This window comes from Mustela erminea, chromosome 13 (assembly GCF_009829155.1).
Source record: "Mustela erminea isolate mMusErm1 chromosome 13, mMusErm1.Pri, whole genome shotgun sequence".
Classification (NCBI taxonomy): domain Eukaryota; kingdom Metazoa; phylum Chordata; class Mammalia; order Carnivora; family Mustelidae; genus Mustela; species Mustela erminea.
The window spans coordinates 63,170,476-63,194,426 of record NC_045626.1 but is presented as its reverse complement, the minus strand read 5'-3'; the positions used below and the strand labels follow the sequence as shown (position 1 = coordinate 63,194,426).

Sequence of the window (23,951 nt, the reverse complement as noted above, 5' to 3'; positions counted from 1 at the left end):
CCTGTTCCCTCCTGTCCCTGTGGAACATTAAACCTTGGGACCACCCCCCACACCCCCACTTGGGAACTTGCCCTAGTGCCCCTGCCCCAGCCAATATGAAGGTCCCATGCTCCCTTGGTGGGAGGGGCTTATGCCTGCCTACCTCTTCTCCATGAATCCCTTGCGTGATGAACAAGCTTTCTTTCAAATGTTCCTGTTGTGTGTGACATCACCGGTATCCACATCTGGCCTATTGATCACGGGTCAGTCCATCAACGCTTTTGTGGGTGACCCTGAAATATTTGCCTCACGGCCGGGATGGTTGAGGCTGGAGCGACTGGCACCTTCTTAGATCCTTCTTCTCATGCTCTTGGTCATGGAGTACAAACCGCAGCTGGTGGCATGTGGCTCCACCAGGGGTTCCTCCCACAGAGTCTTTATTATAGATTTATGACCTGAGACACATTTGGGGCCCTCCATGTAGGATTGGGTTGGGGAGGGTTTTGCCTCTGGTAGAAAGGGTCAGGGGAAGGTCTTTTCCTCTGTGAGCATTGGGTGTGTGACCCAAGGGGCAGTGACTCCCGTTCCCATAAGGTGCTGATACCCTGGGCCACCTGGGACCATACAGAGGGCACTGTGAGGACAAGCAGTCCCCAGATGATGTGCTAGGGGCCGCAGTCTTAAGAGAAGTTGGCTCGTTGTGACGCTTTGAGGTCGAAATGCCTTTGCTCTATGTGTGGAGATCCCGATTCTTAGCACCACAGGTGAAAATGGGCAAGGCATTCCAGGGCACAAACTCTTAGGAGAAATGGACCCATGTGTTTTCCACTGGGCCTTCCTACAGGGCTGGAGGATACTGGGCAGGAAAGCATTGACCCCGTGGGCCTGGGTTGCTCAGATCCTGCATATCCCACAGAAAGGCCTCTCTTCAGATCACCTCTGAGCCCTTAGACTATTCTGCGGGTCAAAGTGTTCGTGTGTGCCTGAGGCCTTGGGCTCCGTGTCCTGGTTTGACCAGAGAAGTTTACGCCAAGAATGCAATTTATTGTCAATGTGTGTTTTTTGCTCTGGAGCGGGAGGGGAAGGCAGGAGCTGGAGTCCAAGAGGCTGGAGTCAGTCATGTGGGCGGCTGTGTGCCCTTGGCCGCTAAGGCTTTGCTGCGCTTCCCTGGTTGGCAGCCTTTGCCCAAGTGGTCACGGGGCTGCTGGGAAAGAAGCATGGCCCCGACGCAACGCTACTGCGTGCCTGGTTTCTCCTAGCTGTTGCCTCCACCTGCATTTTTCCTTTGCGGATTTGAGTCCGTATCCTTCCACGATAATCAATGGCAACTGCTTTTGAGCCTTGTGCATCCTTCTTTCATATCATCAAGCCTGAGCGGGTCCTGGGGACCCTGACATAACTTGATGGGGATCATTGCAAATGGACGCACAGTGACTATGAGTCCTCTTACAGCTGCAGATAAACATGCGAAAGGGCTTCTCTGCTCCCAGGTTCACCCCGGGGCCAATAAAGCCATGGGGTGATCATTGCTGTTGGGCGCACCCTAATACTGGTGATGTTGATTAGACTCTCTGTAGGATGGTGTAGCCTACCAGCAGCAGGGGAGAGGACCCCCAGAGCACACCCCATAACCACCCCAAAATGATTCTGTAAGGCGAGGAAACTGAAATGGAAACAGACATTTCTGACTTGACTCAATTGGAAATTCAAAATTTTATTGAAAGAATGTACACAATTAGAGTATGGAAAGGTGCCAGTTGGCTTTTGTGCCTAAGTGATACTGGCTTGGAATTAACTTTAACTTCTGCTGAGATGGGCTGATTGGCCTGTACATCTGTAGTCCTCAAATGAGTAATTATGGGTCCATGGGACTTACGGACCCGGCGGTGCAATTTGAGTGGTCTCCCGCACTCGGAGGCATGAGCAAGGCATCCTTTTTCTTGTTCTAAAACATATTTGTGGCATGAAAAATAGCCCACCCTAGTTCTTTTTTTTTTAAAGATTTATTTATTTGTCAGAGACAGAGAGAGCAGAAGCAAGGGGGAGTGGCAAGCAGATGGAGAGGCAGACTCCCCTCTGAGCAAGGAGCCTGATGTGGGACTTGTTCCCAGGCCCTGGGATCATGACCTGAGCTGAAGGCAGCCACTTAACTGACTGAGCCACCCAGGCATCCCAACCTACCCTCATTCTAACCCCAACTCCCTCCCCAGCCCTAAACTTAATTCTATTCCCAACCCCTCAAATGCAACCTGAACCACAACCCTACCTGGGGTCTCCTGTCACCTTTCATGGCCTCCATTCTGAGTAGCACAGCCTCTTGGACCTCTGGTGCCATTGTGGCGTGAAGACGGACTCTGTCTTTTGTTCCACTACCCTCAGTCTTAGCTGGTGGTCTCTGCCTGGGGCTCCCACTGGCACTGCCTCCCTGGTAGACCTGCAAGGAGCAAGGCTTGCTGCCAGCGCAGGGTTGGAGGGCTGGGCTCCACTGGGACCAAATGGGTGCTCCTGGGCTCTCCCTCCTGTTTTTGTTGGTCACGTCACAGCTTTGGTCAGGATAGGAACAACAGTGTCTTTCTGGAGAGGAGCTACATGAAGAACTACGGACCCTATATTTTCTTGTTCAAAGCGGAAATTGCTCATTGTCCTAGTTACAAAATAAGTATCTATTGTTTTAACGAATTCAGATTAAAAGTAAGCCCTAACATCATCCACAAATTGATAGTATCTGGTGCATCTCCTTGCAGACACCCTGTAAACTGGGAGTTTTCCTGGTTCCATCCCAGTCACCATGCCATGTTCTCCAGGAGGCACCCCATCTCCACTTTTTTTCTTTTCTTTTTTGAGCAAGCAGGAGAACAATCCTAGCAGTGGTGCCTAGCCACTGAGAGGGGCTCAATTTTGGGGCAACCCTTCCTGCTGAGGGCAGGAGGAATTCCTATCCCAGGTTGTTCACTGCTAGGCAAGATCTGAATGAAATCTTGGGGACGCCTGGGTGGCTGGCTCAGTGGGTTAAATCCTCTGCCTTCAGCTCAGGTCATGATCTCAGGGTCCCGGGATCGAGTCCTGCATCGGGCTCTCTGCTCAGCAGGGAGCCTGCTTCCTCCTCTCTCTCTCTGCCTGAACTCTCTGCCTACTTGTGATCTCTAAGAAATCTTGGGCTCCCTTTTGAACAATTCTGCTTGTTGCACCCAAAGCCCTAGAGAAGTGAGTTCATGTGTAGCAAATGGTAATGCACTCTTGGAGAAAGGGGTTTTAGTAGAGAAGATAGAATGTTAAAAGCCTTTAAAAAAAATTTTATTTACCTATTAGAGAGAGAGAAACAGTGAGAGAGAGCATGAGAGGCAAGAAGGCCAGAGGGAGAAGCAGACTTCCTGTGGAGCTGGTAGCCCGATGTAGGACTTGATCCCGGGACTCTGGGATCGTGACCTGAGCTGAAGACAGTTGCTTAACCAACTGAGCCGCCCAGGCGCCCATTAAAAAGACTTTTTATAAATCCAATTATATCTCCATAATAAGGTAGGAAACCCATATAATCATTTTTGAGGTATGCCAAGAAGGTGTTTGGTAAAAATCAGTATCCAGTCCTGATTTTTTTTTTAAGTCTTAGTAGATCAGGTCTATAAAGATAGTTCATTAACATGGTAAACAAGCAGTCATAGCCAACGGTTGGCATTTCACCTAATAGTGAAAGAGGAGATCTATCTCCCTTCAAGTCAAGATAAAGACCCAGATGCTGTGCCAGTGAGGAATGAAACAGCTGTGAGGAATGACAAATTGACTGAAATAGTTTTTTCTTACACAACAAGAATTTAGGAAGTTGAAAGTTGGGGGTTGAAACAGCTGCTCAAAAATTTCATCCAAGGGCGCCTGGGTGGCTCAGTGGGTTAAGCCGCTGCCTTCGGCTCAGGTCATGATCTCAGGGTCCTGGGATCGAGTCCCGCATCAGGCTCTCTGCTCAGCAGGGAGCCTGCTTCCTCCTCTCTCTCTCTGCCTGCCTCTCTGCCTACTTGTAATCTCTCTGTCAAATAAATAAATAAAATCTTTAAAAAAAAAAAAAAATTTCATCCAAGGTCTAGAATCCTTCTATCTTTCCATTCCACTACATGTGACTTTTGTCCTCAATTGTCTCATGGTTACAAGATGGCTACAACACCTCCAGGCATTGTATCCAAGTTCTAGGCAGGAAGCAGGGGAGAGGGAGGAATGTAAAGCAAAGGCTTTTCCCAAATCTTAGCAGATTTCCACTTGAGCCTTGCTGTTCAGAATTGGGCCATGTGGTCACCCCAGCTGTAACAGAGTCTTTAGAGACCAAAATGTTTTGGGGTGACACACATTGGCCCCTACCCCAAATAGAATCTGCCACAGATGACCACTGCCACCAGCACTGAGTGCTGCTCTGAAAGTGCTAGCCAACATAGGTTTTAAAAAGAAACAAAATAAAAGGCTATCTATATGAAAAGGAGGGGCAAGCTTTTTATTTCCAGGTTATATGACAGATTAAGTCCAATAAAATAGTAAATTGTTAGAAACCTAGATTAATTCGATGAAGTTGCTAGATATAAAATAAATATACAAAAAGATATATACAATCAATAGTTGTCCTATATAAAACAGAAAGACTCCACTTAGAAATCCCACAAAATCAGAATGAACTGAAGAATAAATATATGTATTGAATATGTATGTAAGAAGACCTACGAAGAAAAAACTATACAGCCTTCCTGATGGTTAGAGGCAGATTTGAATGACTGGGGCTTTGAAATGAAGATTGAGTATTACATAGAACTTAGGAATTCTTCACACATTAGTTAATTCTTTTAAAAAAATTTATTTATTGGGGCGCCTGGGTGGCTCAGTGGGTTGGGCCGCTGCCTTCGGCTCGGGTCATGGTCCCGGAGTCCTGGGATCGAGTCCCGCATCGGGCTCTCTGCTCAGCAGAGAGCCTGCTTCCCTCTCTCTCTCTCTGCCTGCCTCTCCATCTACTTGTGATTTCTCTCTGTCAAATAAATAAATAAAATCTTTAAAAAAATTTATTTATTTGGCAGAAAGAGATCACAAGTAGGTAGAGAGGCAGGCAGAGAGAGGGGAAAGCAGGCTCCCCGCCCAGCCCAGAACCCAATGTGGGACTCGATCCGAGGACCCTGAGATCTTGACCTTAGCTGAAGGCAGAGGCTTAACCCACTGAGCCACTCAGGTGCTCACATTAGTTAATTCTAATCAATATCCCAGTGAGGAGGGGCACCTGGGTGGCTCAGTGGGTTAAACCTCTGCCTTTGGCTCAGGTCATGGTCTCGGGGTCTTGGGATCGAGCCCCGCATCGGGCTCTCTGCTCAGCGTGGAGCCTGCTTCCCCCCGCCCTCTGCCTGCCTCTCTGCCTACTTGTGATTGCTCTCTTTCTGACAAATAAATAAATAAAATCATTAAAAAAAAAAAAAAAGATCCCAGTGAGTTATGCAGGGACAAGAAGAAATTGAGCTCTGAGAAAAAGAATCCTGGGTCATCTGGAAGAACAGACTTTTTTTAAACTTAAAAAAAAAAAACACCTACTGAAAATACTGTCCTGGTCAGTTTGACTACATATAAAGTGAACTATGAAGCTACAAACAGAAAAGAGAAGTCTAAAGGACAGTGACGAACGCCATTCTAGAATGATGCAGGGACCCTGGAAGTTACATCCCAAACAGACAGACTTCAGAGTTAAATGCAAAACATGAAACCAAAAAAGGATTTAAAGAAGGGGCTTTTTAAGGGCCAAGGAAAAAATACAAAGAAAAAGACAAAAAGACCAACTGCACAGGATCTGAACATTTCTGTGCATTAAAAATGTGGTAACAGGGGCGCCTGGGTGGCTCAGTGGATTAAGCCGCTGCCTTCGGCTCAGGTCATGATCTCAGTGTCCTGGGATCGAGCCCCGCGTCGGGCTCTTTGCTCAGCGGGAGCCTGCTTCTCTCTCTCTCTCTGCCTGATTCTCCGCCTACTTGTGATTTCTCTCTCTGTCAAATAAATAAATAAAATCTTTAAAAAAAAAATGTGGTAACAAAGATAAAAAGGTATGTGCCAATGTGCTTTGTGTGTGTGTGTAAAGAACAAAGACTGGAATTAGACAATTCATACGAAGAGAAGAAAAAGGTAAAAAAAAACATGAACCAATAACACTCTTGATGTATCAAAACAGTAAATATAAAAAGTGGACATGATGCCAAGTGTGCACACGGGTGCAGGGAAAAGGATGCTCTTGGGGCCCGTGTGGGAGAATTAAGAATGTCATGCTGGGTTCGACCTAGAAACAGCTTTGCAAGGTTTGTGAACTCTGCCCATGAACTCCACTTCTCAGAATTTATTCTGAGGAAATGATTGAAGGGCCAAATGGGCTTATGTTCCAGAAATATTTATAAGTACAGATAATGATGTTCCACAATAAAGGAATAGATCAATCATGCCATAATGGGAACGTCAATGTTTCTGAAAAATACTCTGTAGTGTGGAAAATGCTCATCATAAAACATTAAATGGAAAAAGACAGAAATAACACCCAAAGAATGAATCTAGTTTTGCTTTAAAAGCAAAGGCGTATTATATGAGCACAGAAAAAAAAACAGAAGTAAGTGTACCTCTGGCAGTGGCCTATGAACTGATACCAAGGGGTATTTTCTTACTATTTTCTATTTTTCCAAATTTCTTCAGCACATACATATTGCTTATATAGTCAGGAAAAAAAAAAGTTTACATGTAAATGAAAGAAAAACATCAAGTCTCCAATGAAGAGGGGGAAGGGTATTTTCAAATCATTTTCAAGACAAAAGACCAAGAATCACAGCATGTTCAATATTCAGCCTCAGTCACCATTGAAGGTGCAAAGTACGGAGATGATAAGCCGTCACTTAGCCGAGCACACAGAAGCCCTCACTGCAGGGCTGACAGCAGCTGCGGTGTCCGGGGCCCTGCAGAGATGTTTTCACTGTAAGTTCTTTTGAAATTAGAAGGAGTGTGTGATGATGACGAAATAAGCCCCGATTGTATTTGTCTTTTACAAATGCAGCTGTGCAATAGGACTTTTCCTACTTGTCACGTAGGGTCTATGATGGCCACGATGCAGCCCTGGGAGGCCGCCTGCACACTCTGGAGGGCTGCGGTGGAGTGGCAGGGGTCCGGGAGCACCACTGTGTGGTCACCGTGACCTGAATGAAGACTGTCTGGACACCCAGCTTTGAGCCGGAGTCTCCCCGGCACAGGGGACGCTCCCACCTGAGCACTATTGCTGGCTGATCTCTTCATAATGAAATGGTGTGACTTTACACACCACCAAAACCATATAAAAAATGGTTCCTGAGGTTATTTCCTTATCACAAAACTTTCGCTTTTAGAAATCTAAGAAAATGCTAAAGGAGTATAATGCAAAAAGATGCTCTGTGAAGAATGGTTCGTAACAGTGAAATGATCTATAATAGTGAAAACATGGAAATAACTTCAACATCCAACAAAAGAACATATAATAGAATCCTATGCCTCCATTGGGAATTACAACTCCAGACAGTTCAGTGATGTGGGGAAAAAAGTCTGCTATGCAGCTAGATGGAAAAAAAAAAAAGATTAAAATGATGTATACACTATGTTTGCAGTAATGTAAAAATCCACTTTGAAACAAGCAGAAGGTAATGTATCAAAGTGCGAAATGCAGTTTATTAGGAATTACGGGGGGCCTTTTTCCTGACTTCCACATTTCCTGAAATGTGGTTATTTTGCTGCCATAATTTAAAAAGTATACTAAAAAGCACTTCAGAAACTATAGCTCTCTATATAAATGTAAAGTATTATCACTGAGAAAGCAGCTTAGACTTGATTAGGACTGAGCGGAAGGAACATTAATTCCAGATGAAGCCCACCCACCTCTGCAGAGAGCATGGGCACAGGTCCCGTGGAGGGCTTCCTCCCACAGGGCTGAGCCAGCAAGTTGAACTCCCTGGAGCAGAGGGAGGCCCTTCGAGGAGAAGGTGCGCTTCTAGACACATCTATCCCAGCACCAGGCCCTGGATGGACGCCGAGCATCCATCTGTGTGCTCACCATTTCCCAGTGGGGACCAGATGGCCAGGCCCGATGCCGGCACATCAGGACCTGGCTACTCCGAAGCTGGGCTGTGCTCCTGAGACGGAGAGCTGTCGCTACCAGAAGACTGTTGTAAAGCTGCTGCAGGGAGGTGAGTCCAGGAAATCTGCCTTTTCCTAAACCCCCACCATTTGAGATCATTCTCCCCTCCTGGAATATACTAATGTTCACTTGGAATACTGTTAATAATTCTTCTGTTTGTTTTTATTATTATCATTATCCTTCTAAACATAACATACAAAGGAAATTCCTGATCGAGATCCTACCAGGAGCCGTCCGAGGACACAATGATCACTAAACCTTCTTTCTGCCTACAGGAGAGACCCAGTGTCTTGCAAGCCCATTAAGGAAAGCAGGCCGATGGGACACCCTCAGATGGCCCTCAGCTCTTCTTTCCTACAGTGGAGCACTTCCTGGGGTGGTGATGACTTCTGAGAGAGTGGTGCCAGTGCGTGGGTCATCGGCACAGGCAGCAGGGCCAGTCTCTAAACCAGAGGCATGAGTAGGCTGTATGTATCTCAGCTGCTGTGCTTTACCCTTTCTGGGGAAGGAGCAAAGCCAAGGGGCGGGCATGCCACACTAATTTCCAGGCTTGCTGCCCAGCGGGGATGTCCTGCCGGCTGGGGGCTGCACGGCACACAGGAGCTCTGCCACGTCTAGGGCATCCATCGCGTCTACACTGCTCACACCCGCGTCCCCTGTGCCCAGCAGGCCTCCCGGCACATAGTAGGTGCTCAGTAAGTGCTTGTTAAATTCGATGGTGAAGGGTTTCTCCTCACTGTGTCTTCTCCGGTGTTCCGCAAGGTGGGCGCTCCAGCCGAACATCTCCCCGCACTCGTTACATCGGAACGACTTCTCCCCGGAGTGGACTTTCTGATGTTTGATGAGACAGTGATTCTGGCTGAAGGCCTTGCCGCACTCGCTGCACTTGTAGGGCTTCTCCCCGGTGTGGATGCGCTGGTGCACGATGAGCGACGAGTGGCAGCTGAAGGCCTTCCAGCATCGGCTGCAGTCGAAGGGCTTCTCGCCGGTGTGGATGCGCTGGTGCACGATGAGGTAGGAGTGGGAGCTGAAGGCCTTGCCGCACTCGTTGCACTTGAAGGGCTTCTCCCCACTGTGGATGCGCTGGTGCACGACGAGGTAGGAGTGGCAGCTGAAGGCCTTGCCGCACTCGCCACACTTGAAGGGTTTCTCGCCCGTGTGGATGCGCTGGTGCAGGGTGAGGCGCGAGCGGCTGCTGAAGGCCTTGCCGCACTCGCCGCACTTGAACGGCTTGTCCCCGTTGTGGATCTTCTCGTGCACGGTCAGGGACGAGTGGCAGGTGAAGGCCTTGCCGCACGCGCCGCACTGGTAGGGCTTCTCGCCGGTGTGGATGCGCTGGTGGCGCGTCAGGTGCGTCCTCTGGTTGAAGGCCTTGCCGCAGGCGCTGCACTGGTAGGGCTTCTCGCCCGTGTGCACACGCAGGTGCATGTTGAGCAGCGAGCTGCAGCTGAAGGCCTTCTCGCAGGCGCTGCACTTGTAGGGCCGCTCCCCTGTGTGGATCCGGTGGTGCACGTTCAGCGACGAGTGGCAGCTGAAGGCCTTGCCGCACTCGCTGCAGAAGAATGGCTTCTCCCCGGTGTGAATGCGCTGGTGCTCGATGAGGTTGGTGCTCCACGTGAAGGCCTTGCCGCACTCGTGGCACTTGTAGGCTTTCTCCCGGGCGTGCCACCGCCGGTGCAGCGTCAGTGATGAGCTCTGGCGGAAGGCCTTCCCGCACTCGCCGCACACGAACAGGCCGTCCCCCGCCGCCACTCCCTGCCGCCCGCTCGAGGGTGGGTGTTCGCCGCGGTCACTGGACTTGCTGGGACCTCTCCCCGGGCCCCCTCTCCGTCCACCAGACTGGAAGCTCGCGGTGCGCCTGTCAGGAGGGTCTCCTTCTGCAGGAATGGTCTGAGGGGTGAAGAGAGTGCACCCAGCGGGGAAATCCTCATATGCCTTGCAGCTGTGCCAGCGCCCCTCTGGGGGAATGTCCCCCGAGCTGCCCGGTGCTAGCCTCCGCAGCACAGCCTCGCCTTTCCCTGGAGCAGCCGCCAGGCCCTCGCTGGCCCACTCGCTGCTGCTGGAGCTGAGGACGCTGGACCTCCCCAGTGGTTTGGTGATCGGCTCCTGGCAAGGCTCTTCCTTGTAAACACCCTGCTGTTGACATGACTTGTCCTTCACCCCAGGCCCGGGCTCCCCCTCTATAAGAAATGGGAAATGCAATCTTCTGTAAGCTGGCGGAGGTGATGCACTAGAGTCCAGACTGAGGTCTGATGGGGGTCTGGATAAACACAGAGAGAAGAGGGCACGCCACTGCCAGAGCGCATGAGAACCTGAGAGGCAGAGCCCAGGGGCATGCATCTTGAGTGCGATGGGCCACAAGCCCACGAGCGGGGAGGAGGAAAAGGAGACGGGGAGCTCCGTACCGAGCCAGGGGGCGAGGGACAGAGCAGGGCGCACGGGGTCTGGCAGTTGGACAGAACTCACTTATTGAGACATCGACTGATACTGCTGTGTGTTGGAATCGGGTTGGGGCTAGGCGTGAACACGGGGTAAACACAATCCAGAAACGGTAATTACATCTAAATTCTCCCTGGTGCCAGAAGGGAAAAGAATGCCCTCAGACCGTCTCTCTTTGGTTTTTCCTTTGAACGCTTCCACTGTAAGTGTGTGCTTTGGCCCTGACACACATGTATGTTTCTTTAAAAGCTCAACTGTCTCTTGTCAGCTTCACATCCCTGGAGGGCCGTCCCCCTCAGAGCCACCTCTGTGAATGGTGATCCCCACCTCCCCGTACCCCCACGCTGACTCTGCCCTCTTCTTGGTGAGGGAGGCCCTGAACCCCAGTTCCAAGCAGACTCCCCACCTCTGTCCATCCAACAAGTGCCACTTGGGAGATGTTTCCAGAGACATGGACATGATTTCTGTTTCCCACCCGTCGAAGGCAGATGTCTTTGCCTGTTTTGCTCACTACTGTATTCCCAGCATGGTTCCCCCCAACACAGTTGGTCCTCTGTGTGTGTTGAAGGAAGGAAGGGAAGCAGGACCACAAGGAGGCGGGTGGGGGGTGGTCCTGGGAGGCAGGAGTCTGCACATCCTTCCACTGTGTCCCCCACTCACCTGGACAAGACCCTCCAGGGACTTCTCTGGGCATCCACCAAGGCTCCTCGCCTCGTTCTAGGTGGGAGATCACATCCGGCTTGCAGACTGGGGGTCCTGCTTGCAGGGAGAAAGAGGTGTGCTGTAGCTCCCCAGGGCATGGCTGTCCGTGACCCAGCACCGCGAGGTGTGTGCCATCCCCAGGGATGGGGGCCTCTTACACGCAGAATCCAAACTCACGTGTGTGCTCTGAGGACCCCATGGGTACTGAAACCCCCCCGCCAAGTCTCTCTTAGAAAGCTCCAGGCAGGCTGGGCTCTCAGGCCCCTGTCCGCCCCCTCCCTCTCTTCTGGCCCACTCCGGGACCAGCCCCACCTCAGGCAAAGATGCTGACAGTGACATGCACTGTCCAGCCCCAACACGAGTGTAGCGGCCACACCCCCCACATCCTGCAGGGCTAGCACCAGGGCTGGTACCACAGGGAGGCTTGGTAATACCTGTGGCATGGCAGAGTGGCCAGACTGCACAGTGGGCTTCAAGGAACTGTCTTACCCAGGGCAAGAAGGTTCTGGTAGTTCTCCAGCATCACATCACGGTACAAGGCCCTCTGAGGGGAGTCTAGCTGGCCCCACTCCTCCTGGGTGAAGTCCACAGCCACATCCTTGAAAGTCACTGATTCCTGGAAGGATAAGCACATTCTCATTCACCGAGGACAGGAATGATTTGGACTGTGTTCATGGTTCCAAGCAAGCCACATGTCAATTGAGGACCTTAGGGATGAAGGGTTAACCTCTGATGACCCTCTCTTGAGGATGGAAGGTGCTATGGGGCCCCATCTATCATATAGCCCCACATACACAGCATGCCTGGGCCAGGAATCGCCAAGCAGACCTGGCCTTCTGGACTGGGAGGGCCAAGCGACCTGGCCAGCCTGGGTCCAGGTGCCTGTTGGGCTGGAGGCTGCTGTTAAGTTCTGGGTAAAATGTTATGCTTCCCATGGTTAAGAATGTCAAACTTAAGAACCTGAAAGAATACTACAAAGAACCCAGAAGCCCTCTTGAAATCTCACCATCGCAAGAGGACCCTACTCTGGAGAGGAAGCCATTATCACACCCTAAGGAAGGAAACCATACTTATCAGCAAGTTCTGTTAGCAAGAGACCAAGGGAGCCACTCTCGGTTCTTCTTGTCTGCCTCCCACCCTTCCCACGGGACCCCTGCTCCCCTGTCCTCCCTGAACCCAGGTACTGACCTGCTTCCACCTTCCCCGGCAGGGGTCACTGACACTTGCATGCATTCCTGTTCTAGAACCCCAGGCTCTTCTGCTGATAGGGCTCCTCACCCACTCTAGAGTCCCCAGGTTGCCATCCCCAATGCTCCTCTTGGTCTCCATACTCCAATCCCACCCTGGGTCCCCCTTGCCAGCAAATAAGCTCTCAAAACCCATCAGGGTGCCGACCTAAGGTGGCAAGGGTGGTTCGCTCTTCAAAGATGTGGGCGCCCTGGGAGTCTGGCTTAAATCGTAGAAAAGGCACGACATTAGACATAAGAATGAAGAATAAATCAAACAGGGGAGGCCTGGCTCCCATCTCCCTGTTTGTTGGGAGTGACTGGCATGCGGCCAAGCTCCCAGGGGTCACCACATTTCTCTGGAAACCCTGGGTCTGCATCAGCACCCATGGTTATACACCGGGGTGTGGAATTTCAAGCCCTGAGATGGCTATCAGACAGTCTTGGGAAGAGAGGGGACATCCTCTGGGGTCACAAGAGCTTTGACCTTTAGCTCTAAAAGTGTTCTTTTAGATAGCTCTCAATGTTGCCGCAGACTAAACTGTGTCCCCCTGAAATTCCTATGTGGAAGCCTTCCGGCGTGATTGTGTTTGGAGACGGGGTCTTTAGGAGGTAAATGAGGCTATGTGGGGTCATAAAGGTGGGCCCTGATCTGACAAGCCTGGTGGTCTCTGAGAAGAGGACAAAGGAGATCTCTCTCCCCTCGGCAAGTTCTGAGGACAGACCACCTGAGAGCACGGTGAGAGCCAGGTGGAGAGCTGCGGCAAACCAGACCCCGACAGCACCCTGATCTCAGACTTCTGGCCCCCGGAACTGTTAGGAAATCAATTTCTGTTGTTGAAGCTGCCAAGTCACTGGCATTTTGTTAGAGCAACCCGAGCTAAGACAAATGCCAACCTAAAACAGGAGGAAAGATAAAGCCCCTTTTTGTACTACACACAAAATACAACTCTCCAGCTACAGCAAGGATCTAAATGTGGAGGCTTCTGGGAGACAATTCCAAGTCCCTGGCTGGCATGAGAGCAAACCTGGAAACCAGGAGGAGAAGATTTACATTTGCTCCATGAAAGTTTACATTTTCTTTTCTTTTCTTTTTTTAAGACTTTATTTATTTATTTGAGGGAGAGCACGAGTGAGCAGAGGGGCAGAGTGAGAGGGAGAAGTGGACTCCTCACTGAGCACGGAGCCTAGTGTGGGACTCGATCCCAGGACCTTGGGATCATGACCCGAGCCAAAGGCAGCTGCTTAACTGACGGAACCACCCCAGTGCCCTGCAAGTTCATGTTTTCTGCAGGTAACACTGACAAATCACTACGAAGAAAAAAAGAAAATGGGCCTAGCATATAAGCAGACAATTCACAGAAGACCGGCAAATCACTAAGCCCATGAGGCGACACTCAATCATACCAGACATCCCGAAATACAGAATGAAACAGAAAGATACCGTTCTGCACACAGAAGAGAGGCAAAATGTTTAAAGCCTGCAAATACCAAGTGTGGGCTGGTCCACAGGGAGATGGGATGGTCTTACACCTCTGGACAGGTGTAAGGGGGACATCCATTTTGGAAAGAAAAACATATTCTACTATCGCTAGCAAAAGCTGACAGTATGTATTCCCTGCGCCTTGAAAGGCCACTGTGAGATTCCTACCCAGCCTAGAGTGGTTGAGAAAACACTGGAAACATGCTGAATGTCCATCAGGAGGGTTGAATATACAACAGGACACCGTGCAGCAGTGAAAATGAGCACGGCAGAGGAACCTGGCCATGGGGAGCTCTTGGGAGCACAGGAGTGGTTACAAAGGCAGCCTGAGGGGAACCATGCCCGGCATGATGCCCAGCAGTCCCGCGTGGAGGTTACAAATACTCCGATGTGCATCTAGTTCCGCTGGATAAGGGCACAGGTTCTGAGCCTAGTGGGCTCCCCATCTTTTTCTTTTAGCCTCATCTGCTAATCGTCCATGTCACTGCATCATAGCGAGGATTCAATGAATTACTACTACGTGTGAAGTGCTCATCCAAGGGCCTGGCAGACAGCAGGTGCCCTATGGTGTATGCTGTTAGTCACCATCCTCTGAAACTGTCACACACTGAGGAGGGCGGGAGAGGAGGGAGATCCTGCCTTTACCTGCAATGTTTTGTTTTGTTTTGTTTTAGGATTTTATTTATTTGACAGAGAGAGATCACAAGTAGGCAGAGAGGCAGGCAGAGAGGGTGGGGGGAAGCAGGCTTCCTGCTGAGCAGAGAGTCCGATGCGGGGCTCGATCCCAGGACCCTGAGATCATGACCTGAGCTGAAGGCAGGGGCCCACTGGGCTACCCAGGCACCCACAATGTTTTGTTTTTTAAAAAGATTTGGAACAAATATGACAAAAGGCAGACATTAATTTTGCAAAACAGGTGCACAGAAAGTTGTTATCCTGTTTAAATGTTTCAACATTTTTAAAAAAAGAAAAAGCCACTCAAAGAGGAAGAAATGCAAATTTCTGACAGACTATACAAAGACTAATGATTTCTTGTCAGGAAAATGGAAATCAAAACAAAAATAAGGTCATGCGTTTTTCCCATCAGAGTAGCACCAATTAAAACCTGGGATCTCAGCCATGGGGAAGCATTTTTGTCAGGAGTGGGAACTGTTACACTCTTTGGGGTCCTTATACTACAGAAGCAAAAGTTCCTGCACATAAGGAAGCAAATGCAAGGCAGGATATCGCAGCACTGTACTTACCCCAAACCAACCAACCAACAAAGCCAAAGACATGTGTTGTCTGCTACACTAAGCGAAGGAGGCCAGAAGAAGGCGGCCACGTACTATATGATCTCACTTATGTGCAATGCCCAGAATAAGCAAATAGAGAGAGACAAAAAGCAAATGAACGGTTGCTGAGAGCTAGAGTGGTTGCTGATGGGCACGGGGGTTCTTTTTGGGTAAGGAAATGGACTGTGGTGACAGCTGCTCTACATGAATGCACTCAAAACCACCGAACAGGATGCTTGCCAAGGGTGGATTTTATGGTATGTGAATTACACGTAAAATTGAACACAGGACAGCACTGGAATGTATACAGTATGATCCCATTTTTAAGACAACATGCTTAAGCCTATGTACGCTGGAGTCTGAGTATGAGAACAAGGGGAGAGGTGTGGGAGTCAATGTCAAAACTGGGGACACTGGTTGCCTCAGGGGACTGTGACCACAGGTGCGGGGAAGAGAGGAGATTAATGATAGACTGTACTGTGGGACTTTGTTACAAAGCAAATACCAGCTTGATAGATTTTTAAAAAATTACTTTTTGAATTAGAAGGAATTAAAAGCAGAGCAGTGGTTAGCTGTACCATTTTGGTCTAGACACCTAGTTTGCCCAAGCCTCAGTTTCTCCAGCTAGCGAAAGGACTGGGAGCAGTGGGGCCCCCTGGGGTCGAGAAGAAAAGGAAGTGGGGTATGCCAGTCTTGGGTATGCCAGTCTTGGGTACCAAGGAAAGGACCCAGCATCTGTCAGTCCGCACTTTACCATCTCCTACCCACTGGCTGCGCACACCAAGAGGCTGGAAACCCGCCCCCAGCCGATGAGTCGGGAGAAAACAAAGAGCAGACTGGGCCACGTCCAGAATCGTGACAGGGATGTCTATGGTCTCAGGCATTCGAGGAGGAGTGGACCACAGCAGAGAGGCCAAGGGCACAGAAATGGGGTGAGCTGGGCTTCAGCAGTACAGTGAACCGAGGTGGCTGAAGTGTGTGTCCTGAGACTTAATGCTCTCGGAGCTCTGGCGTCCCAGGAGGAGCAGTAGGGGGTGCTGCTGTGGGCCAGACTGGGAAGACAGGTACTCCAAGGTCCGGATCCTTGTATTCTGCAGCAGGCTGGACAGAGGGAAGGCGGGAGAGAGGGACAGCAGCTCCTGAGTGTGGGCCGGAGGACTGAAGCAGCAGCCTGGGTTTCCTGTTCCGCTTCCAGACACAAAATAGTAACAAGGACCACATTTGCCCTCTTACCTCAAACAACTAGTAAACTGGGCCAAACGTATAAAACAATGAGTGATTTCAAGACACCGGACAAGCTGCAGCTCAGAACACAGACCGCTGAGAGAAGGGAAACAAAATGCGCCCTACAACCAACCCCTTCCTACCCGAAAGCAGTTTCCAGACTGCTGTGTGAGCAGGTGGAACCCAGAGGAGCCTGTGGTCTCACCAAGCTGAAGAAGAACAGGGTTCAGAGAGTCCAGGCGATTAAATCTCTAGGGCAACATGCCAGAGGAGAGGGAGTTTCACAGACTTAGATCTCTGGATCCACTTGAGACTGAGGACCGACAGGCATGTGCCTGGGAAGAAACAACCCCAAATCAGGAAAAGAAAGACGAGAAAGAAGTAGGCAGAACAACCATTAAAACTCACACAAGTATGGGAGTAGTTTATGTTCAGACCAGCCAGAGAGGAACGTCCTCCTGCCTTTTGGCACTGAGTAAAGTCCCCAGGAGAGGAGCGCATCAGTGGTCTGACAAAATTAGCCCAAGACTAAAGATTTCTCTGGCTCCACCTTTTTAAAAAGATTTTATTTGACACAGAGAAAGGGAGAGAGCACAAGCAGAGGGAGCAGCAGGTAGAAGGAGAAGCAGGCTCCCCATGAGCAGAGAGCCCAATGTGGGGCTCAATCCAAGGACCCTGGGATCATGACCTGAGTTGAAGGCAGACGCTTAACCAACTGATGCACTCAGGTGTCCCCTCTGGCCCTACCTGAACAAAACCTAAAAAGAGCAAGCCTTGAAAGGATCCAATTGATACTAAGTAATTTCACCGCATCCCAGAACAAATTCCTGAAATATTTAAGAAATTCCCCAACAAAGTAAAATTCACTCCAGCATCTAATAAAGCAACTAAAAGGAAAAAAACAAGTTAATAAAATCAGAGGGATTAAGAGTATACTAAAATAGTTTTTGTGGGGGCGCCTGGGTGGCTCAGTGGGTTAAAGACTCTGCCTTCGGCTCAGGTCGTGATCCCAGGGTGCTGGGATGGAGCCCCACATCAGGCTCTCTGCTCAGCAGGAGGCCTGCTTCCCCACCCCCCTGCCTGCCTCTCTGCCTACTTGTGATCTCTGTCTGTCAAATAAATAAATAAAATCTTTAAAAAAAAAATAGTATTTGTTTACCTCAAAAGAATGCATTAAGGGAGAAATGAACAAAAGAGACACAAGACATATAGAAAATAAATAACAAAATTGCAGATGTAAATCCAGCCATATCAGTAATTATATTAAATATGAATGGTCTTAATACTCCAATTGGAAATTAGAGATTGTCAAATTGAATTTAAAAATTAACACCCAACCATACATCAGGTACAGAAACCTACTTTCAATTAATTTTTTAGGATTTTACTTATTTATTTGTCAGAAAGAGAGTACGAGCAGGGAGGGTAGCAGTGACAGGCAGAGGCAGAGGAAGAAGCAGGCTCCCCATCGAGCAAGGAGCCCGATGTGGAACTCAATCCCAGGATCCTGGGATCACGACCCAAGCCAAAGGAAGATGCCCAACCAACTGAGCCACCCAGGCATCCCAGAAATCAACTTTTAAAACAAAGAGAAAGGTAGATTAGAAGTGGGAGAATGGGGAAAGATATACTCTGCAAATACTAATCAAAAGAAAGCTGAAGTGGCAGTATGAACATTAGCCAAAACAGATTTCAAAGCAAAGGACTCATCAGGGACAAAAAAAGCTGTTATATAATAATCATTACATAGTTATGTGACGGTCATAATCACAATAGCAATTCATTAAGAGCTCACAACAATCTTAAATATAGATGTTCCTACTAACAGAGCTTCAAGATACATAAAGCAAAAACTTGATAGAACTAAAGAGAAATAGACAAACCCATGATTATACTTGGTAATTTCAACAGTAATTTCTCTCAATAATTGATACAACACACAAGCAGAAAATATGTAAGGTTATAGAACAACTGATTAACACATCACTCAACTTGACTTAATTGACATTTGCAGAACACTCTAGCTGACAAAAGCAGAAGGTACATTCTTTTCAAGTGCATACAGAACATTTACAAAAATAAACCACATTCTGGGCAATAAAATAAATCTTAGCAGATTTGAAAAAATTCAAATCATAGAACATTCCTTCTCTACCTACAACAGAATTAAATTAGAAATCTGTAATAGAAAGATACCTAGAAAATATCCTCCAAATATCTGGAAATCAAACAACACATTCCTAAAACATACATGGTTGAAGAAGAAATCACAACAGAAACTGGAACTATTTTGAACTGAATAAAAATGAAAATACAATACAAAATTTGTGGGATGTAGAAGGCAGTGCTTAGAAGGAAAATTTATAGCACGGGATGCTACATAAAAAAAAGAAAGGTGTCTTTAAACAAATCTGAGATCAAGATCAGTATCTGAGTTTCAACTTTAAGAAAGTAAAGAAATAATAAGGATCTGAAATAAATGAAATAGGAATAGAAAAGAAATAGAGAAAATCAATGAAACCAAAAGATGGCTCTTGGAAATGATCAATAAAATCGCTAATTAAATATACATTTACTATTTGACTCAGCAATTCCACTTAGATAATCATTCAAGAGAAATTAAAACACATATCTATCCTTGTACTCAAACATTTATAGCAGGTTTACTTGTAATAGCCAAAACTTGGAAACAACCTAATGTCCCCTAATGAACAAACTGTAAATACCCATTTACAGTGGTGTTTTGTGCTGAGCTGTGACCCCTCCAAACTCATATGCTGAAGCCCTAGCCCACAGGACCTCAGAAAAAGGACTATACTTGGAGACAGAGTCTTCAAAGAGATAATTAAGGTAAAATGAGGTCATTATGATGAGCCATCAACCAACAGGACTGATGTCCTTATTAAGAAAAAGGAAATTTGGAGCCAGACATGTACAGCAAAGACCATGTGAAGACACTGGGAGAACGTACTTTCACAAACCAAGAAGAGAGGCCTCAGAAGAAACCAAACCTGCTGACATCTTGATCTTGAACTTCCAGACATAAATTTCTGTTATTTAAGCCATCTATAGGACTTTGGCAAGGCAATCTTTATAAACTTAATACAAGTAGTATACTACTCACCAATAAAAAGGAAGGAACAAACTACTGATTCACATAAAGACATGAACTCAAAAGCATTACACTAAATGAAATTTGAAACCAAAGACCACGTGGGGCACCTGGCTGGTTCAGTTAGAAGAGCAAGTGACTCTTGATCTCCGGGTTGTGGGTTCGAGCCGCACATTGGGTGTAGAGATTACTTAAACATAAAATCTTTAAAAAAAGAAAAACAATCTGAGGGTTTTGAAGGGGCGGGGGGTGGGAGGTTGGGGGAACCAGGTGGTGGGTATTGGAGAGGGCATGGATTGCATGGAGCAATGGGTGTGGTGCAAAAATAATGAATACTGTTACGCTGAAAATAAATAAAAAAAAATTAAAAAGAAAGAAAGAAAGAAACCAAAGACTACATATGATATATTTCCATAAGAAATTCTTAAAAAGGCAAAATTGTGGTTGCCAAGGAGTTGGGGGAGAGGGCTGACTCCAAAGGGGCATGAGGGAACTTTTTGGGTGATGGAAACATTCTAGGTTATGATTGTGGTGCTGGTTACACAACTGTACACATTTGTTAAAACTCATCAAATCCTCTACTTAAAATCGGAGAACTTTACTGTATACAAATTATACCTCAATAAATGTGATCCAAAAACCCCACTGGATTTCAGGGAGATGAGGAGGTGGGGGTGATGACCCATGCTGAGAACATGCCATGACTGAGGCATGCAAGAATGAAGCATCATGGTCATGGCATTGGCAGAGGAAAGGAAAAACCTGGGCAGAAACAAAGCTCCAGAGGTGTCGGAATGTGGTTGGAGAAAGGGGGCTATCAGAGGCTACATGGCTTCGGTGTGGGGGGTGTCAAGTGGCAAGGGTGGGGTAGGATCTAAACCTTGCACTGGTTATTCCCCCTGTGAGAAGCCCATGTCCCGTGCATCTTCATTCTGTAGGACAGGGAAGAAATCCCAGGGGCAGGTAGGTATGGGAATCAAATGCAGATCTGTGGCAATAAAACTAGTGGGGAAGGGGTGCCTGGGTGGCTCAATGGGTTAAGTCACTGCCTTTGGCTCAGGTCACATGGTCTCAGGGTCCTGGGATTGAGCCCCACATGGGGTTCTCTGCTCAGCAGGGAGCCTGCTTCCCCCACCTCCCCTCTCTGCCTACTTGTGATCTCTCTCCCCCGTCGAATAAATAAATAAAATCTTTAAAAATAAATAAATAAATAAAACTAGTGGGGAAGTCAGAACAGATTGTGTGGGATGTCCCAGGAAAGCAAAGCACTTGACTGTGAGTCTGAGTGGGACTGCCAGGGGAGAAGAGCACTTAGGAGAGGAGGACCAGTTACTCAAGGATCTAGGAAGCTGATCTTTTAGGAATAACACCTATGCACAAGAAGGGTAATACCTTGAGGTAGTCACTCACAAGCACATGCACAGACAAGCACATGCACTTTTTGCTGAACCATTTGAAGGTAGGTTGCAGACATCATGACATCTCACACTATGGGCTTCACCTTGAATATCTTATTCTTTTGCCCAATTACAGTGGGATCATCACACCCAAAAAATTTAGTGATGATCTAAGATAAATCCATTTTCAAGTTTCCTCAGTTGTCCCAAACCGCCTTTGAGTTTTTTGATCTATGGCCTGTCAAAGATCATGTTCCACATCTGACTGTCATGTCTCCTGAGTGTTTGCTAGAACAACAGAGCATTCTAACACATTACAGAAACTAGCCATATCTCATAATGTGTTTTATATCTATTTCTATTTTTCTGTAATCAGACCCCTTTCAAATGGGCGGTAAACAGAATCACAAAATCTTGAGTCAAAGGACCCTCAACCCTCCAGAATTTTTCAATACTGTAAACTCCTCTTATCATCTGTATCCTTTTAAATACTGTGAGGGATGAGGATGGTGTAGGTGGTCAACAAAATGAGAAACAAAACCCAAAGTCTGTGAAAAGAGGGATTTGGGCCCTACTTAGCTGTAGAAGTGGTCCCAGGGCCAACTTCCCTTGCTTGGCTCCCAGATCCTCTAAAATTCCAGGTTTTTCCTTGACAGCCCATTACAGGGTCACTGCACAGAGGAAAAGGACACAGGGATGCACCCCCTGCCATTGCTCTTACCCTGGTGCTGCAACACAGCCTTCCTTCAGCACTTTCACTCCCCTACCTGATTCCATCCCAGAAAACTCCCCCAGATGAGGACCATCCCCTAGGTCTGCATGGGAGATGACAGAAGTGATTTCATGTGAGCTGTCACCTACGTGCTTGGGTTCCATTAAAACCACTCCTCAGAGCTCCTGCTATAGCGCTGGGCAAATGACCCACCCACTGGGCTGAAGGAGGCTGGAAGGGACACTCACTTCAAGGGCACACCCGGACTCTCTTCAGTTGGAGCTCTTCCCATGCCCAGAACTTCCTGAGGAAGGGACAGCAGGCCCCCAGATTAGAAGCCCCGGCGAAGGGGTCTTTGGATGACTGAAGATCCCGGGCAGGGGGAAAATGCCAACCCTCTTCATAAAGAACGAGATGTTCAGAAGGAAGAAAAGACAACCACTCACCTTGGACCTGGCTTCCGGGAGACCCTGACCCAATTTATCCTCTAGATTTTTTCTGTGGGTAAGAGCAGGCTCTTGAGAGGACAGAGCTGGGGAGGAGAAATTGAGTCAAAGGGGCTGTTAGCCATAGCCCATAGCCACCAGGTGCATGCCCGAGCTAAAGCCCACTCCACCCCTGGCTTGGACCAGAGAGGAGTGAGGAACCGCTCCCCCGCCCCCCCCGCAAGGTGGGGTGGGAAGCGAGCCCCAATATCGGGCACAATCTGAAGGAAAAACTGCCATTCCCTTCCTCTTTAGCATGCTGGAGCAGGGGAAACAAGCGGGTGTGCACGGTGAAGAGGCAGGAGGCCTGACTCGGCTAGGGAAACCAGCCTGCCTCTCTGTCAGTCTCAAGTTCAAGTCCACAGCCCCAGTGACTAGAAGAGCCAACTGTACCTGTCTCCTGGGGCTTCGGGGCAGAGGTCTCCATGGCGCCCCTCGGAAGCGTTCCCCGGAGGCGTGGGCAGCTCTGCAGCCTCCTGGGCCCCAGGCCAGGCCCAGAGGCGCGGGTCCTGCTCCTGGGGCTCAGGGACAGCCTGAAGGGGAGTCTCGGGGGGTCGCACACGCACTCCCTGCTGCACGGTCACCGCGCGCGGCCCCCCCCCCCGCCAAGGTCGGGGTCAGGCAGGATCAGCAAGCGCCCCACACTCCAGGCTGCGCTCACGCCCCATCGCCCGCGCCCCACGCAGCCCGTAACCCACTCCACCCGGGACACTGTAGGCCGGGACCCGGGCCGGCCTCAGACTCAGCCATCAGGAGCCAGCGGCCGCACAGGGTGGCCGGTAGACAGGCCCCGAGGCGGACGGACAGACCGACGGACGGTCGGAAGGATGCGCGAGCAAGCGGACCTGCCTCCCACAAAAGCCGACCGATTGCCACAAAGGATAACCCCGGCGAACGCCGCGGGAAAGTGCGTCTGCGCGGACCAGATGCGAACTACAACTTCCGGTAGCCTTTGCGCCGCGCCGGCGCGGATTCCATTTTTCAGAGGGGGGCGGGGTCCCGGAGACGCCCTTTCGCCCGGACGTAAATGGCCGCATGGCAGAGCCTTCTGGGAAATGTAGTTCCCGGTACAGTTATCAAGGGCTCTGGCTGCGCCCGACTCTCCTTCGCACCCATTGCTGCAAAAGGCGCTTGTATCTCAGTGTGTGTGTGTTTATGTGGGGGCGGAACGGGGCTTTGAACCCCGTTGAGTAATTCAAGGAGAAAGTTCATTACCAGGTTCTTACTGAGAGCTAGTTTGGGATGGGGCAGAGGGGATGCAGACTGGCAACTTTCAAACCCCCACCTTGACACCCAACGTAGGCCTGGCCACAGCTTTCTCGCTTAGTACCAGCAAATTGTGCCCAGTGCAGGAAAGGCATTCAATAGCAACCCCAGGGCAGGAAACTGAGTGGTTGTGGGATTGTGTACACCTCAATCTCACAAACTTGGTTGTGAATCTGTGAAGGTAGCGGTGAGTGGCTGTTGCACTATGGGGCTGGATAATATGCGAGTATACACCTTGTGTATAGGCGAACCTGTGTATGTATTTGTGTCTCTATGGGTCTTACAGATCTACGTGTGTTTGTTTGTATCTGTGTGTGGCAGTGTGTACATGTCTTGTGCAGGTGAATTTGAAAACCTGCATGTGTGTGTGTGTGTGTCTGTTCTCTTCATAGTTCTGGTTTGTGTTTGGGTATCACAGGTCCAGTATGATTGTGTATGTTCCACTGTATGTCACTCAGTGTGTTTGTGTGTACCCACAGTGCTCATCAGTGTGTGCATATTTGTGA

The 23,951-nt window shown here is 48.8% G+C and overlaps 1 protein-coding gene across 5 annotated transcripts; it reads right to left on the bottom strand.

Moving 5' to 3' along the window:
- Positions 1 to 6,009: 6,009 nt before the first annotated feature.
- Positions 6,010 to 23,111, bottom strand: ZNF74 (zinc finger protein 74). Of its 5 annotated transcripts, XM_032310437.1 has the most exons (5): positions 22,573 to 23,111; positions 22,141 to 22,226; positions 11,756 to 11,882; positions 11,225 to 11,323; positions 6,010 to 10,305 (listed from the first exon to the last, which is right to left on the bottom strand). In XM_032310437.1, exons 1-5 carry the CDS (start codon positions 22,604 to 22,606, stop codon positions 8,663 to 8,665), a joined length of 1,989 nt encoding a protein of 662 aa, XP_032166328.1. In that variant the 5' UTR covers positions 22,607 to 23,111; the 3' UTR covers positions 6,010 to 8,662. The 5 variants fall into 5 exon arrangements, with proteins under 5 accessions (XP_032166328.1, XP_032166325.1, XP_032166326.1 ...); XM_032310434.1 differs by lacking the exons at positions 22,141 to 22,226; positions 22,573 to 23,111 and adding an exon at positions 12,455 to 13,615; XM_032310435.1 differs by lacking the exons at positions 22,141 to 22,226; positions 22,573 to 23,111 and adding an exon at positions 12,455 to 13,614 and having other exon boundaries at positions 11,225 to 11,320.
- Positions 23,112 to 23,951: the final 840 nt, after the last annotated feature.

Coding starts and splice junctions, on each gene's coding strand:
- ZNF74 (XM_032310434.1), bottom strand. CDS start 12,649: ATGGGTTTTGAGAGCTTATTTGCTGGCAAGGGGGACCCAGGGTGGGAT. Junction 11,324..11,755: donor CCAGAACCTTCTTGCCCTGG/GTAAGACAGTTC, acceptor TCTCCCTGCAAG/CAGGACCCCCAGTCTGCAAG. Junction 10,306..11,224: donor CCCTGGAGGGTCTTGTCCAG/GTGAGTGGGGGA, acceptor CATTTCTTATAG/AGGGGGAGCCCGGGCCTGGG.